The sequence below is a fragment of the Aythya marila genome (assembly GCF_965140915.1).
Source record: "Aythya marila genome assembly, chromosome: 3".
Taxonomy (NCBI): Eukaryota; Metazoa; Chordata; class Aves; order Anseriformes; family Anatidae; genus Aythya; species Aythya marila.
The window spans coordinates 57823657-57839877 of record NC_139044.1 but is presented as its reverse complement, the minus strand read 5'-3'; the positions used below and the strand labels follow the sequence as shown (position 1 = coordinate 57839877).

The window sequence follows — 16221 nt, the reverse complement described above, 5'->3', positions numbered from 1 at the left end:
CTGGGAAACTTTTCCAGATTATCACAGTCCCCTGCCCCCAGGCTCTTTTACAAGGCAAATCAAGCCCACAATCTGTAAACATTATTTATACAAAAGTACAACAGTTTTTAACTTCTTCAATGGTAAGGCAGTAAAGGAAATAAGATGCATGCCACCTACATAGTAAAGATAAAAATCTTTCATCTGCTTGGAGAGTTACTAAAGAACTAACCAATCCATAAAAAAGGGCTGTAAGAGGCAAGACTGAGGCACTTTTCAAGGCTGACAGTGACAACACACATGGTGGATGGCAAGAGGAGGAAGTGAACAAAATCACCGGTGGACCTTCTGTAACATGTCAACCTAACTAGGACGGTAACACAAGTCTGATACCCAGTAAAAGCATATAGACACAAAGTTATTTTTATTTTATAGATAGGTATATACAAATCACATACAGATATTAAGAAAGAAGCAGAACTGGGATTCAGAATAAACATTTTGGTCCCAGTTTTATAAACAGATTCTTAATTTGAGGTATTCTAGTAGTCCTGCTGTGACTGCATTTTCTTATTGGTATAAACCTGTGTTTGTTTTATAATTCATATACACAAAGAAATAATGTACATTACAACAGAACAGTTGAAGGTGGAAAGGATCTCTGCAGATAATCCAGTCCAACCACCCTGGCTCAAAGCAGGCTCAGCTACTGCAGGTTGCTTGGGACCATGTCCAGTTGTGTTTCGAGTATATCCAAGGAGGGAGACCCTACAGCCTCTCTGAGCAACCTCTGCTACTGTTCCCTCAACCTTAGAGGAAGAAAGTCTTCTCTTAGGTTTAAATGAAACAATTACCAGGAATTACTTCCTATAAGCTAGGCACCAGAAGTGCAAAACAAGTTTCCTTGTAAGTTTATATCAGATATTGTAAAAATTAAAGTTAAACCAGACCATATGAGCACACAAGTGCATCATTACTCAGTACATGATATTCCAGTTTTGCTACACATATTGACCATAAATTTTTAATTGAAAAACAAGCAACACATCTAAAACAAGCTAAGGGTCTACACTTCAGACAAAAAAATAAAAAACAGAATAACCTGTATGCTGTTTTTAAGTAATTTAATAAAAAAAAAAAAAAGTAACTATGATTACAGAATGATTTTGATTCATAGTTTAAAATAAAAAAACCATTGTGTCAATAATGTTATTTCTGTCTCCCATATGCAGTCATTCTCTGATGAGAATACTTTGATGTCTCCAATGACAAGAAGAGCTTTGCTTTCTGCAGACAAACATTAAACAGAAAATTACATGATACTGTTCAAATTAAAAGTATTACACTACAGCCTCATACTGGGTACTAGGATATGCTGTCATACAAAAGTGCTCTTCTGAAGCCACATAACCCACTCAACTCAGCTACAACAAAAATTAACCATAACTTGACAGTGTAATGTAACTTGGTATAAGGGAACTTGAAAAAACATTTTAGTAACTTACATTGTAATCAGTGATCATTACTGTGTACAGAAAGACCTAAGACCACCTATTTCCTGTGTTTTTTTTTGAATTGAGTAACTGTGTCCTGACATTTGTTACCTTCTAATCTTGTTGTTCTACAGCCATCTTCAACACATCAATTTCTGTGACTTCATTTTACCGGATCTACTTCACTAACTGCAGACCACTGTCTTCCAGCCTGACAGCTCTCCAACTAGTCTCTCTCACCTACCATCAGCTAGACAAAACAATATTGGTTAGGTATTAATCAAGAATTTTGGAATTTCCTTCAGAAAAATCTCACTTGACAACAGGCAGCTTCCCAGATGCAAGACTTGTTTACAACACCGTGTAGTAAGAACAAGACAGAACTGACAAGAGATCCTCCTTCCGATGGGTTATTTTTAACCAAGTTGAGTCTCTGACCCAGTTCCCTGCAGGGCTCCACAAACCTTGGCACACAGGAAGAAAAAAATGGAGACAGGACAAACAAACTGCCACTAAGGGAAACAGCCCTAGTGTTGCTCAGGATTCTACGCTTCACCACTGCAGTATGCAGTATCTGGCATATTTAAACAGACTTAAACCTACCTGAAGATCACTGCAAAGATCATTGCTGTATTTAATTCAGTAACTGTGAAGTAGAAAACATTCGTGTGCTAGACAGCAAGTATAATATTACCTAGATCTAATACGTACAGTTGTCTTACTAGGTACTTTCATATAGCAGTAAATACACTCGGCTGATACTAAGAATTCCCACCTGTGGGGTATATTTGGGACAGTGATGCACTTCGTTGCACAAGGAATAGTAAGGTCTTCCTTTCAGGTCCTACTGACCATTTCAAGACGGATCTCGGTCAAAGCCACAAATCTGGCTTCAGAACACAGGCCTTTAAAGAAACAGAACCAACAGCACTGGAGTACTTCCAAGAAGATGCACACTCTCTGGCAATGAACTATTTTGTTTCCTATTGTCTCTATATATGGAGACATATACTTATCTGTCCTTGATTTTCATGCACTGCATGTAGCCACAGCGCAAGCAGACTACTAGAATATTGTCAGGGAATATATTCTGCAACAAATAGCAATATGAAAAACCTACTCATTAGCTCTGAGAATCAGTTCTCTATGGATAAAGCTAAACTTTCCCATTCCATAGGTCATTTCAGGTTCAAACATACACGCGATTCACAAGTTTCAGAATTAATCACTTCAGAAATAAAGAATTTAATTGGCTTTTAAAAATATGAGCCAACATTTTAACTCTGAGGAATGATTCTGCCCCAGTATTTGGGAATTTGTTTTACAAGGGTGTTGACTCCCTGAATAAGGGTTGACAGAGTTGTAGTCATGCTTATGCTCCGTTAATAGAAAAGCAGCAGACAAAAAGCACTGATCCTCTGAAATTCTGCTATGACATACACATGAAATACATCTATTTTTTAAGAAGTAAATGCATTGAACACTACAATTAAAAATTAATTCAGTGTTTTCACATACTGTACGAATTTTTGAACCATTCATATTTTAGATTCTTCATTTCTAAATCAGTATTTTTTCACACCTCTTTATTATTTATCATTGTTTCACACTGATGGGTAAGCTCTTCACCACCACAGTTCTCTCACTCCCCCTTCTCAAATGGAGGGGCGAAAATATGATAAAGGTCACAGATTGAGGTAAGAACAGGGGGATCACTCACCAATTACCATCAAAGGCAAAACTGACTCAGCATAGGGAGATACTGAGATCTATTGCCTACTGATAACAGGCTAGACCAGCAAGAATTAAAAGCAAACTAAATACAACTCCCCATCCACCCCCTTCAACCTCCTCCCCTAAGCAGTGCAGGGGAATGGTGGTTGCAGTCAGTCCCTAACACTTTGTCTTTGCTGCTCCTTCATCCTCAAGCTCTTCCCCTGCTCCAGCTAGGGTCCCTCCCATGGGATGCCATCCTTTCTGAACCAAGCTTCCCAGATGCTGCAGCTCAAGAACTGCTCCAATACGGGTCCACACCATGGGGTCCATCCCTTAGGTACAGACTGCTCCAGCACAGATTCCCCATGGGCAGCAACTCCAGACAGATCTCCAGCCCCACCGGGGGCTCCTCCACAGGCTACAGCGTGGAGATCTGCTCCACATGGGACCCATGGGCTGCAGGGAAACAGCCTGCTCCACCAGGGGCCTCTCCACAGGCTGCAGGGGAACTGCTGCTGCCTGCCTGGAGCACAAATATTTGAACTACACAAGTTCAAAATGGTGATTTGGAGGGGCCCTCCCTCCAAAGACTACTCATCTAGAGCCAGAGGGCTAACTCTTTAACAAATTATTGCCAAGTATCGTCAAAAATAGGACAAAAAGAAGCATATCCTTCCTGACATGCTTAATAGGATCAACGGAAAATCCAGATAGACAGATGAACTTAGAAAGCAACTCCTGTCCTCCCAAGCAAAGGAGTACAAAGCCATAGCTGGAAGAACTGAAGGCAGAGTTGCTCTCTGCTTGCCCCAAGATGTTCTCTACCGCTGTTCTGGTAGAGCAGGTGCTCATGTGAAAAAGGTACCTATGACCAGTAACAATAATAAAGCAGCAAGGAGAATTCAGAATAAAAAAATAATGAAGCAGCAAAACACAGTCCAGAAAAGCCACTTTCAATTCTTGACACAAAATGAGAGGTTCTTTTAAAAGGAGATATGCCACATACGTGTCTCTTCCTATGCAATTTTACATCACTGCTTAACCTAAATAGCTCTTTCCTCAGTCACACCACTGTTGTGTGGCTCCTTCTCTGCTCTCAGTTGCACAATTCCCCCTTCCTGAGCGCTAGATGATTCTCATATCTGATCGCAGTGTGATTACTCAGTAAGCCTGCAAAAAGTGACAGTTATCTGTTGTTTTATTAAACTGAATCCGTTTAGTTTACAGCCAATAAACACTTCAGCAGCTACAAGACACATGGGAGCGTGTGGTTGGCAGCAATGATTTGTTCATTTGCCTTTAAACTTCTTGCAAGGCTGCAGCTTTAAGAAAGCTGTGTGCTTTGCAGTTAGGAGGTACAGAAAAGGTAGAAATGAGGCAACTGAACAGAACATCACTGCAAAATCCACAAAGCACTATATGCCTCGCCCAAATAAACCACCTATAGATATCAAAAATATATTTACACACCAGGTTACAAAGAATTCCCCTCCTTTCTCCTGGTGGTGCCATGAAGAATTCGAGCAACGGGAGAGGAGGAAACACACACTTCAGCACCAACTCGCAATGCCCGAGTCAGTTTGTGACAATTTGAGACACCCAGGATGACTCCATCATACTCAACTGATTGTATTTTCAAGAACAAATGGTAACAGCCAAAGCATCAATACAAACCCTGAGAAAGCAGCCAACTTCAGCAGGTAATGAAGAAGTCTTGTATTTTACAGCAATATATTTAGCATTTCAAAGTATTACTACAATAATAAATCTTGCAAGTTTCTTCATGGGAGGTCACATGGATGTTCTAACTGCAGATGATCCTGCCATGCAACTGCAAAATTTCTTCTAAATCGCTAAATGCTGAACAGAACAGCATGCATTTGATTTTGATTCCTTTCAGACCTCATATGCGGTTGATACATTCCACTGATTGATATTCCTTGTTAGTTATTTCCTTACTTTTTAGTATTTTCATCAGAAGTCATTTTTAATCACTCCACCATAATAAACATGAAACAGAAAAGCCTCAAATAGTGAACACAACCTACTGGCTTTTCACTAATGTAAAGTGAAAATTAAGACATTCTCCATCCCAGAATTAGTGGTGACACTGTGGCCTGGCCAAACAGGACTGCTCAGATCAGTCTCGTTATACCTGAGCACTTCTACAAGTTCACGTGAAGCTACTGTGCCCACTACATCGTGCTGCTCTCCCACCTAAATCTGTTTTCCTCAGAGTATTAACCTGACCAGGCAGTACTGATCAGTTTCTTAGCTTTGCACTGCTTGCCTTCTCCTCAAAAAGTCTACAAGCCTTAATGTCTACCAAAGTTGAAACAAAACGTAATTAAAATTCTAAGAACTGCACATTTATAGGGCTCTATTTGAGGCTTAGAGCTACTAACACACACTGTTCTTAAATGACTTAAGACATTTTGTTTCTGAAAAACAAGTGGCATACGTCACTGCTGTAAGAACAGATTTTTCTCCACAGTCATGCCTAATTTTCTGAAGCAGCAGTAAGTCAGCACCAAATGCTAGATTTTGTACAGCCCTGTGCTGGTCACTCTCTTCTGGGGTTACTGAAGTTGAAAGAGACACATTTGAAGCGGAGCCTTCTAGCTGCTCTGATAATACACTCCGAGAGCATTTTAGATCTCCTAAGTTAATCATTCCAGCAATTCAGGTCAGACTGTTTTTTTTTTTTTTTTTTTTTCCCCAAGTCCTTTAACCTATCAAAACACTGTTTCTATACTCAGACAGGCACGTCTAAGCTTTAATGTACTTTTTGTATAACAAGTGCAAGGGATAATCTAACTCTTTGGACACCAACCCCAGCTGGAAAAACACACAGGTCACAAACACAAGAACCAGCTCCCTTAGTGCCTGACTGAAAGAAATACACTGCTGCCTTAATAATATCCCTGTGGTCTAAAAAAAAAAAAAAAAAAAAAAAAAAGGTAAAGGTAAGAGAACAAGTGGGAAATACATCTTCCTGCTAACCATTACTGTGTTGCATTACATTACATGTGGAAAACGTTCAAAACTTTAATACTAAAGAATCATCTTTACAGGAAAAACAAGTACAAAACTTGTCAACTTGATAACTTGATTCTAAGACAGATGCATTTGTCACAAAAGGCTCTGATATTTGAATCATAGAACGGTTTGGATTGGAAGGGACCTTAAAGATCACCTATTTCCTGATTCTTAATGGGTATTAATCATCCCTGCTGTGCTCTGATGACAAATTTTAAAAAAACCTGTCTACAAATAAAGCTGAGCTGTGACACTCCAAATTAGCTGAATGCTGTGCTGGCACACACAATTATGAAGGGATTATTTACAACAGAAGTGACTATACATTATGAATTCCAGTCAATTTCAAAAGCTTAAGAACAATCACACTGAGAAAGCAGCTGAAAACAAATGCAAGTCTAATAGAGCTTATCTACAGTACTGAAGTTTTGCCATCAACTTCCTGCCTTTGGTTTGAAAAACAGTAATTATTCTCTGACTAAATGCTAAGTGAGATATGAGACTACTCAAACTAATTAACTGCAAAGAGAAACTGATTTGCAGCCCAGTACAGTTTCTATGAAGGTAACAGCATTCGCATAAAACATTTTTACCAGAAATCTACCAAAAATTCTAAGCACAATGCACAGGATACAAATCTAGGCATCGCTTCTGGCACTAGCAAAAAGTAGATTGCTTAAATACCTCATCTTTACAGAGAAAGAAATCTAACTTACTGCTCAGCTGAAAGAAAAATACTCCACCACAACAGCATTTTAGGAAAAAAAATATGTAATTCATATCCTGAATGTTCTTAGCTGTACATCCAGGCACTGCTTCTATTTACAACATTTCTAACAATTCATTTCCTAAATGAGAACCGGGATACAAAGCACACATAAACATCTCTTAAATAAATATGATATAGATTATTTACTTAGATACATATTATAACTATAAAGGGCTACAGATGCAACAGTTTTACTTGCTCAGGCTAACAAAAAATAGTAGTTTTCTTGTTCATGCTTAATATAGTCATATATTTCTACATCAGAAGAATGCTTTAATAATCAGCTCTTACAAATATGCCCCAGAAGAAATCCAATTTTATTTTAAAATGTAGAAAACCTGTGAGCTTTAAAGTAAAAAATACGTAATGTATCAGCTGGATGCAATTAAGTGATCCTTTTTTTTAAAATAAGGCTTGTTTGCAGTTTATGCAAAGATCATTATTAGGAGGAGAAAGGTTTTTACACAGCATGCATTTTTGAGAAGATCTGAAAGTACTATACATTTTTAAATATATTCCAAATCCAAACTGAAGGTACAGATTTGCAATGCACAAGAAATTCTAACTTCTTATCTAACTTCTTACCCCACCAGCTCTGAAAATATCATAATTCTGATGAATTTGCTGAATTTAAGTACAGGTAAACCTATACATGCCCTGGTTCAGCTTCCAGTTGCAGTTGGCATTTAGTAAATTCTACTAATTTGATAAACAGGTAGTCTTTGTGTAGAGAAGTTCACTGAAACGTTAATTGCAACAATAAAATCACCCTGAACGAAGTTTTATTTTCTTAGATCACTTTTCTCTTTAAAACCCAGCATCTAACAAAGTAGTCAACATTTTCAAACCAAGACCCTGCCATTTCATTTTGCCACGTTCTGCCTCTGGACTGTAATCCCAACTGTAACTGCACCCCATGCCAACAGGTGAGCTCTGGCACCTTCGGAAACTGCCATTCCGTGCTCTCCACGTTTGCCAACAGCTATCAGCCCAAGAACAACAGACAGCATATGCTTGCATCTTAGTGGTTTTTCCGCACAACCCAGAAACTGTAGCTGATGAATTAGGCTTTACACTCAGATTATGGACCTTACAGTGAAGCAGCTGCATCCCAGGTGTGCACTTTCTTACAATTTTCCATGTGAAGGCGGAAAACTGTGACAAAGGGTAGAGATAGGCAAGCAGTGGCAGTAATTTCTTTACAATGACACAGGAATGATCAGAACTAATCTGTCTGTAAAGACTCCTTAGAAACATGCCTGAAATTACAGATTGGCATACAAGCCAAAAATAGGCTTTATATTAGGTTTTTAATGAGTTAGAGCAACCATAGTTGTAATTGAAAAAAATAGCGTAACTGTGTAATTAATTCACCTGTCATTCAAACACTTTGTAACACAAAATTAGAAGTTGGGTAACTACTGTATACAACACCAACACTGAAGATTACAGTTCACTAGATTTAGAGGAAGTACGTGCATTAAACATCTGTTGTTTAATGATAATGCTGTAATTTTAAAGTGAGATGCTTTGACTCGCCTATTTCAGATGAGTACTATATGCACAACAGATCGTATTCTTGTCCTGTGAAGGTTCTGTAATTCATAATCAAAGAGTGAAAGTTCAAACAAACGGGACAGCTGCCATATTAATCCCACACACAAGTAATGAACTTCTCTTTTTTCCCCTTTTGTCTGATGATAGATTTTTACAAGCAACTTCACTGCCAGCACAGAGGAACCAGGAACAGACTTGAACAGCATACCTACATTAGCATTTTAGGTCAGATGCGAGGAGTATTTTTGAAGCAAATCTTCTGATCACCCCCACTGCTCTGGTTCACGCTCCGGAACCACCTCAGAACAGGCAACTGGATTTCTTTTGTGTGAAGCTAACCTAGAAGGCGCACTCGAGGAACGCACCTAATGAATTCCTGCTAACACTCACTCTGAGACACCATGCCAGAACTTTGTCAAAGCGAAGCTTGTGAAATGCATATACAGTGTCAGGTCCTCAGCATCTCTTGTATTGTGCTGTATTACTTGCTAACATAAACACCAATGCACAGGCAACTGAGCCATCAATCAGGCAGCTGACACAAGCGAAAAAGCAACAAAACTTCTGGCTAAACAAGCCCCCTGAACCAGCTCACTGTATGTTCAAAAGAATAAGGTAGTTCCAACTTCTGGTGGTTTAAGCTACTGTGAAACTCGTGCTAAGTCAGAACTGAAATACCCAGCAACTATAAATGAGGAAGGCTCCCCTCTTTTCCTTTGTCAGCGAACAGTTTTCCTGCCTCTTTCTTTGTGCCAGCGCTAACATCCGTTCAACTTCAGTGTTAGGTGATACAGAGATTAAATAAAAGCAACAAAAACTGTGATTTTCTGCCTGCGTAGCCCCTGGAATCAATGTAGTAGAACAACATTGGATGGGCATTGGTGTCTGTACAAGGGGAAGAAGCAGCAGGAGCACGTGGCCGGGGGAACACTGAACCACCTCCTTCAGTGGCAGCTCACCACAGGACTGGAGTAACTGCAGTGTGGAACCGTGCCCTGAGAGCAATTTAAAAAACTCCTAACTGTTGTGAAGTAGCCCAACTTGTTATCTCAACACACATACTTTTATCCACCATTTTATGCAGATCTTCTACCTGAATGCTCATTTCAAGGATGTGCACAAGAAGGCAGAAATACAGGTTAATGAGATGTCCTCACATGAGCAGTTAAGGTTGTAAGGCTGTGTGTGGTATTTACGCTGCGGTAGCGATAAGGCTGTCCTTTCACAGATGCATACTATGTGGCAGGCACCACTCTTCACTCCAGATTTTTGTTGCTTTGTGAGCATATGATTTATATGCACCGATCGTAACTGCTTCAGCCTTCTGCACGTTCATTTATTCCCATCTAATAGGTAGCTGGTAGTATCCCTTGGAGCCAGAAATGAGAATGATTAAGAACAATTATTATAAGATCACATACTGAGTTTTCCTTTTGCAAGACAGAAGTCTCAAACACAGCTTCTTGCAGGACAGGTTGCATGTGCCAACAGCCCCCAAACAGACTTGGGAACAAAAGTTATTAAAAATGCAGCTAAATCACACATGCTCATTTTCAATAGGATTAACAGTGGACTATTCAAAAGGTACCTACAGACCTATAGTACTGAAGAGGAAAAAAAACTCCTGTAGTTCCTCAAGACTACCTGGCGCCTGCAAGTTTGAAGAGCAGCAATTTTGCACTCTTCTGTATACCTACAACGTACTTAGCATTTCACTTGACTAGTACTCCACTTGCATTCCAGGATTATGTAAGAACTGGGTACCTGAATCAAGTTCCTTTCCCTCACAAACACCGGGTGCTTCAAACAAACAGGTAAGAACCCAGTACAGTGTAAAGTAAAATTCCACCTTCATCATGGGGTTTCGTTACCTCTTAAACTCGTATCATCCTGCGTTTTAGTTGCACGTTCACAGCTTCTGAAGGAACAAATACAATTTCCCTCAGAAGAACACTAACCAATGTCTTTGTGCCTGCATCAAGTAGAGGTACAGCCATATTTCAGTGAGTACAAAGAAAAGCTAAGCAACCATATTCTCTCCCTCAAATTTAAAGTACTTCACAGGTGACCAATAGCAATTGCACAAGACATTTTAAATGGGTCAAACTGCTAAGGGCATTTTGACTTTCTTTGTATTATTTACAGTTTCATTCCTCATGCAATCTAACATCTTGTTTGCTGTTTTAATGGCAAGGTTTTCCTTGAGATCACTACAGAGATAAGCCAGGTCTGCTTCTTAAATTCACTTATTTAGAGCCCATGGAACGATGCCTGAGTAGCTTCTCTTTCCTTCAGATGCACTCCACTTGGCAAGAAAATATTTCACCTCCTTTGTGACAGATAAGGATATAATCTCTGGCCACTTCCATTCAAAATTCAAAGTGTCTCCAAGATCTTGCTCTAGATCTCTGCGTAAAAATCTCCAGCACTAGCCTGGATCACAGTGTAGAAAAAGTAGGCAAGTTTTATGGAAAAAGAGATTTTAAATACAACAAACAGGTAAACATTCCCTTTCTCAGGATGATTCTTCTGTAACGTGTTGGCCACACACAAAAAGGCGCAGTGGGTGGCCCCTGAGAAACCTCATTCCTAATACTGAACGTGCAGACTCTCTAACCATAAAGTCCAGTCTAACAAGTCATCAAATAAAAGACTACTAGTTTTACCAGTAAGAAGCATTTCTTATTCACCCCACTACTGCTACTTCATTTAAAAACACAACTGCTGACAACTATCATCTTTCATACTGAGGTGGAGTACATGATTCAGGGCACCTTACATTCCTTTCAACTAAACAAGTCACTTTTATGGGCCCAAAAGAGATCAGTAATCCTTGTTAGGGGCAAGTTTTCTCCTGAAATCTGGTACTGAACTGCTGAAGGCTGAAACTTGTGTGCTGTATTTCTGGCTACAGTAACTTTAGTGTTTTGTTAAAAGGCCAGCTTATCTCACTGGTAAGAGGAAGACACACTTCTGCATGGAAGACAGAATGGACTGTGGATAAAGCTATATCCAAAAGAAGTTTTTAGGGTGGCTCAAAATAACACATTAATTACAAAGTATTGAATACAGGGTACTCCAAAAGCCGCAAACTATTGCAAGGAGGTATCGGTATGAACGGTTTACCAGGGATACTTTCCTCTAGTGATTACAAGAGGTACACCAGAGCAGACTTCTCTATGCTGGTAGGTCTGTACTACTACTACCACCTTTTAGATGTTACCTGGCCAAGGAAATAGCGTTACAGGTCTGTGTGTACATACCGTAAGCACAGACTTACGTCACTATTAACACTCCGTTTTTCACTGTTGGAAGCATTTTGATAACCACAGCTAATACCTGCTGGGCACAGGCGCTGCTCCACAACCCAGCTGCTCTCCCCCCTCGCTCCTCACCGGCGGGCTGCGGGCCCGGCCTCCCCCACACCCCCCAGACCCTTTTGGGGGCCAAACCAGCAGGCCCAGCGCCCCCAGCAGCTGCCTGACCCCACCGCCGGGCCCTCCCTCACCCCGGGGCCTGCTGCGAGGGCTGCGCCGTCCCCTCCCCTCCCCTCCCGGCTGGCCCCGGACAATGGCTCCGCGCCCCCCGGCCCGAGCCCGGCGGAGGGAAGGGAAGGGAAGGGAGTGGCCGGGGCCGTCCCCCCGCGGGCAGCAGCATCGGGGCGGTGCCGGGCTCCACCGCCCGGCGCGGGGCCGCCAGGTCTACCTGCATCACCACGTCGTTGGGCAGCTGCGCGGCGCGGAAGAGCTCGAGGACGCGGCCGTTGGACGCCACCTTCTTGGTGCTCTCGGTGTCGCAGTACGCGAACAGGTCGCAGTAGTAGCGCTGCTCCGCCTCGCTCAGCGTCAGGCCCTCCATCTTACCCACCGGCTCCGCGCACCGCCGCCGCCTCCCCGCATCCACCGGCTGGCGGCGAGAGGGGCGGGCGGGCGGAGGGGGGGCACCGGAGAGCGCGCAGGGGGCCGCTGGGCTCGGCTCGGCTCGGCCCTGCCCGGCCGGGCCCTGCCCCTCCCTCAGCGCCCGCGGCCGCCGCGCGCCCCCCGCCAACCGCCGCCGCCGCCGCGCGCGAGCGGCCGCCCGCACCGTGCCCCCGCCAACCGCCCCCCGGCCCGCCCACGCGGCGGCGCGCCTGCGCGCACCCCCGCCCCGCGCCTGCGCCCGGCCGGAGGGGCGGGGCTCTGGGGGTGTGGGCGGGGCTTAGAGGCACCGCCCCGCTTCCCCCAGGCCCGGATGGGCCGGGCCCGGCGCCGCAGCGCCCCCCGGCGGGCGGGAGGCGGGCGGGGAGGGGAAGGGGAGGGGAGGGGAGGGGAGGGAGAGGGAGGGGAGGGGGCGCCGCCATTTTTGTCGTTTCAGAGTGGTGTTGGTGGCTCTCGCCCTGCCCTTCAGCACCTCGTTCTTCCTCCCTGTCAACCCAACATGGTTTTGTTCTCAGCGTAAGCCACAGACTCATCTTCCGCTCTGTTTCAAATACTTACTACATCATCCTCCTGCTGCAAACTAAAACTTCCGATAAATTGCCTTCATTAAAATAATAAAAGATCTTCCCCAAAATGCATCATAATCGAGTTCTTGCAACCCCAAGCAACAGTAATGTTGAAACTACACTGATCCTTAACATTTCAGATTACTCACATTTCCCAATTACTTAAAATTCCTCCATAAAGGCTACTCTGAAAACATAATTACCTTTTTGATATTATATCTGGTTATTATGATTGTATAGGCTGAGATAAGGCCAACTTAGCAGCGTAGGTCACTTAATTGGAGCTTCTCTGACATCAGAACCTCTGTAGTACAACAGACATAACCTTTCTTCCACTGCCTAATTGCGCACGGCAATCCTATTTGTTTTACAGAGACGTTTGTAGAAGAGATTTTTAAAGTACTTATTAGTAGACGATTGGGTTCCAAGTGCCTTTGCTTCTTACAAGTTCAATGATTGTGTGCTAGTATGGGCACTGACGTTGAAATATTAGTATATGTGTATATATGGCCATAAACTTCATCGTAAACTAGAGTAAGGACACTGAAATAGTTGTATTTGCCAAAATAATTTTGCACGAGTTTTATGTCTAAAAATAATCTGAACACCTTATTTTAATCGAGTTCCTATTTTACTGTTTGTATTTTTTGCACTGGGAACACTCTTTTGACATTAATGGTGGTAACTTGGCTGCAACAGTACGTGCAAGCCACAAAGAATAACAGAGGGAGGAGATTCCCTAGAATGTATTATTACTACAGCTCTAAATCCAGACAATGCCAAAATAAGTTTAATAAATGTATATTTCACTAAAACCATGATATGTCACATCAAGGTGTGTGTGTGTGTAACATACTGTGCTTTTCACTGTGTATAGCACCACTCTAAAGCTGTTTAGCTATTTGTAGAACAGGTTGCTGGATCTCACTTCCAGTTCTCATACCATAATCTTTGTGCTAGTTCACAGACTTAGCAGAAAGAATAAGAATTAAATGATATGTAGCAAATTAATTTCTAATTCCCAAGGAATCACTGTTGCCTCAGAGTCCCAGTCCAGTGTTTCAGTGTTTGGCTGGAGGATCTCCTTTCCCCCAGACTGGATGCTTGCTAATCTCCAGTCCAAGGGGAGTTTTGCTGTTCAGAACATTACCTGTTCCCATCAGGTCACAGTCAGCACTACGGATATTAAAAAAAATAATAATAATTTCAGTGAATTCTCACTGGGGATTTCTGTCCTGCTTTGTTTGGCTGGACAGTATGCAGTTTGCTACAGGATGAGCTGAGGAAAATACTATTAAAGCATGTTTGTAAGTTAGAGTAATTTCTCCATATTTGCACTTTTCAGTGCAACCAACCTACACAACGTGACCATATGTCTATTATTAGTTCTCTTGGTTTGGGAAGATCTGTATCACAGCATTTCCCAGTGTTCATATTAGATATGCAAAGAAGGGAGTTTATGGAAAAATCCCCACCAAAATATATAATCAGTAATACTTTCATTTTTGATATAGAAAAAATCAGTCTATTATACATGAAAAACTTGATTAACTGCCTTGAATTATGATTTAAAGATAGCAAGAGGAGGAACTCTCTTGGCTTTTAAAGTGTTGTACCTTTCATTCTCTCTTTTTAAAATATCTTCTTAGAATTCAGAGTCCTGACCAGCTAAGAGTTAAGTCATTCCCCACCTGGCGCCTAATTTTACTGTATTTTGTTTTCTGTGTGAATCAACTATTAAATGACATATTGGTACTGAAGCAATCATCCTTTTAAGGGATCAAAGTCAGAGAAAATCGTCATATGAAGGTCAAGTCTAATGATCCAATTAATGGAATGAAGAGCAAAGTTATTTTGCTGCCCATCAAAACTCTTATAATCAGAGCCAAATTATATACATCAATAAAACTTTTTCTTTTAGAAAAAGAATACTTTACATCTTGATATGTGACCAGAAATATATGTGTTCATTGCTACTAAAAAGAATGTAAAAGAAAAAATTTAAAAGTAATATTTTACTCATTTAAGGGAAGTGTGCCAGTTAAAACACTGTTCAGGTCTCCGTATATTTTATCAGCTGTGAAATTAGTACTGTTTTCTAGAAACTAGTTGCTACACATGTTGAGACTCATGTCTAAAAATAAGCATAACTCAAACATACAGGGTCTAGTCTTTGCCAGGTACAGTGGGAATGCAATGTCTAGGATCTACCTGGTTTTGATGAGGGCCTCTGATCTCTGAGTTCTGATGACAGTGAGTCAGAACTGCACTCCTGCACTACCTTTGCTTGCAGGAAAGCATATTATATGCCCAGATACTATGTTTTTAAATGAAAACAACTTTAAATAACTTCCAGCCTTTTAAAATATGTATTGGGGTTCACTTTCCATCTCGCACCTGGTTCCCCAAGTTTATTAAAATGACCCTGAGGTTATTTGTCATTCTAAATTCTTTCACATACATAATGCTGTGGAGCAGGTTTTACAATCTCTGTCAATATACTCCTTTACTTACTCATCAGGAGCTACAGAAACTTGTTCTATCCTGATCCTTCCGTGAAAAGATGAGTAGATTAAGGCTAGAAATGAATGTGAGGTGTTTAAAAAAAACTTGCCACCTCTGACTTCAGAGTTGTTTTTGTTGTTACTGTCTGCTCTTTTGAAAAAGAAGGTGCTTTTGGAGGTGGCATATTTTATTTCCAGACAGAAGAATGTTTTCAGAATGGCGTTAACATTTATAAATGGAGGAAGCCCCGTTCTGCTTTTCTAAAAGCCTTCTTTTTTCCTTTGGCTAGAAGCTACATTTTAATGCAAAATTTGTCACTTTACAGGTATCTGTACCTACACTTTTGTACATTTCTGGAGGTATGTTACAGTTTGTAACCGCTTTCCATCCTTGATGGAAATTGAATCCTTCCATTTGGACAATTGCAAAAACCATTGCTTTATGGTAAGGTTACACCTGCCCCTTATTTTACTTTCTATGAAACAGCATCCATATTCCAAAAAGCCCACCCTCTCTTCTACCAGTCCTGCTGCGGTTGTTTCTCCATCAAAAGGGTGTTTCACATTTGAGACTATGAAATTTTCATCGGTGGATGAAAAAATTCTTTCCATACAGAGAGCTATGTAGCAGCCAGTCCCAACACGGGGGTGTTATTTTTTCCCTCTGTGCAAGGCGAGTGC

At 41.4% G+C, this 16221-nt stretch overlaps 1 protein-coding gene across 10 annotated transcripts in view; it reads right to left on the bottom strand.

Moving 5' to 3' along the window:
* Positions 1–12677, bottom strand: part of REPS1 (RALBP1 associated Eps domain containing 1) — a 65504-nt gene extending 52827 nt beyond the window's left edge. For 4 of the 10 annotated variants that reach the window (XM_082755577.1, XM_082755579.1, XM_082755578.1 and 1 more), the window contains exon 1: positions 12259–12674. In XM_082755577.1, coding sequence (XP_082611703.1) covers positions 12259–12411 — 153 coding nt within the window. In that variant the 5' untranslated portion in view covers positions 12412–12674. Of the gene's footprint in view, positions 1–12258 lie in introns of all 10 variants that reach the window. The other 6 variants (XM_082755584.1, XM_082755580.1, XM_082755581.1 and 3 more) reach the window with 4 other exon arrangements.
* Positions 12678–16221: the final 3544 nt, after the last annotated feature.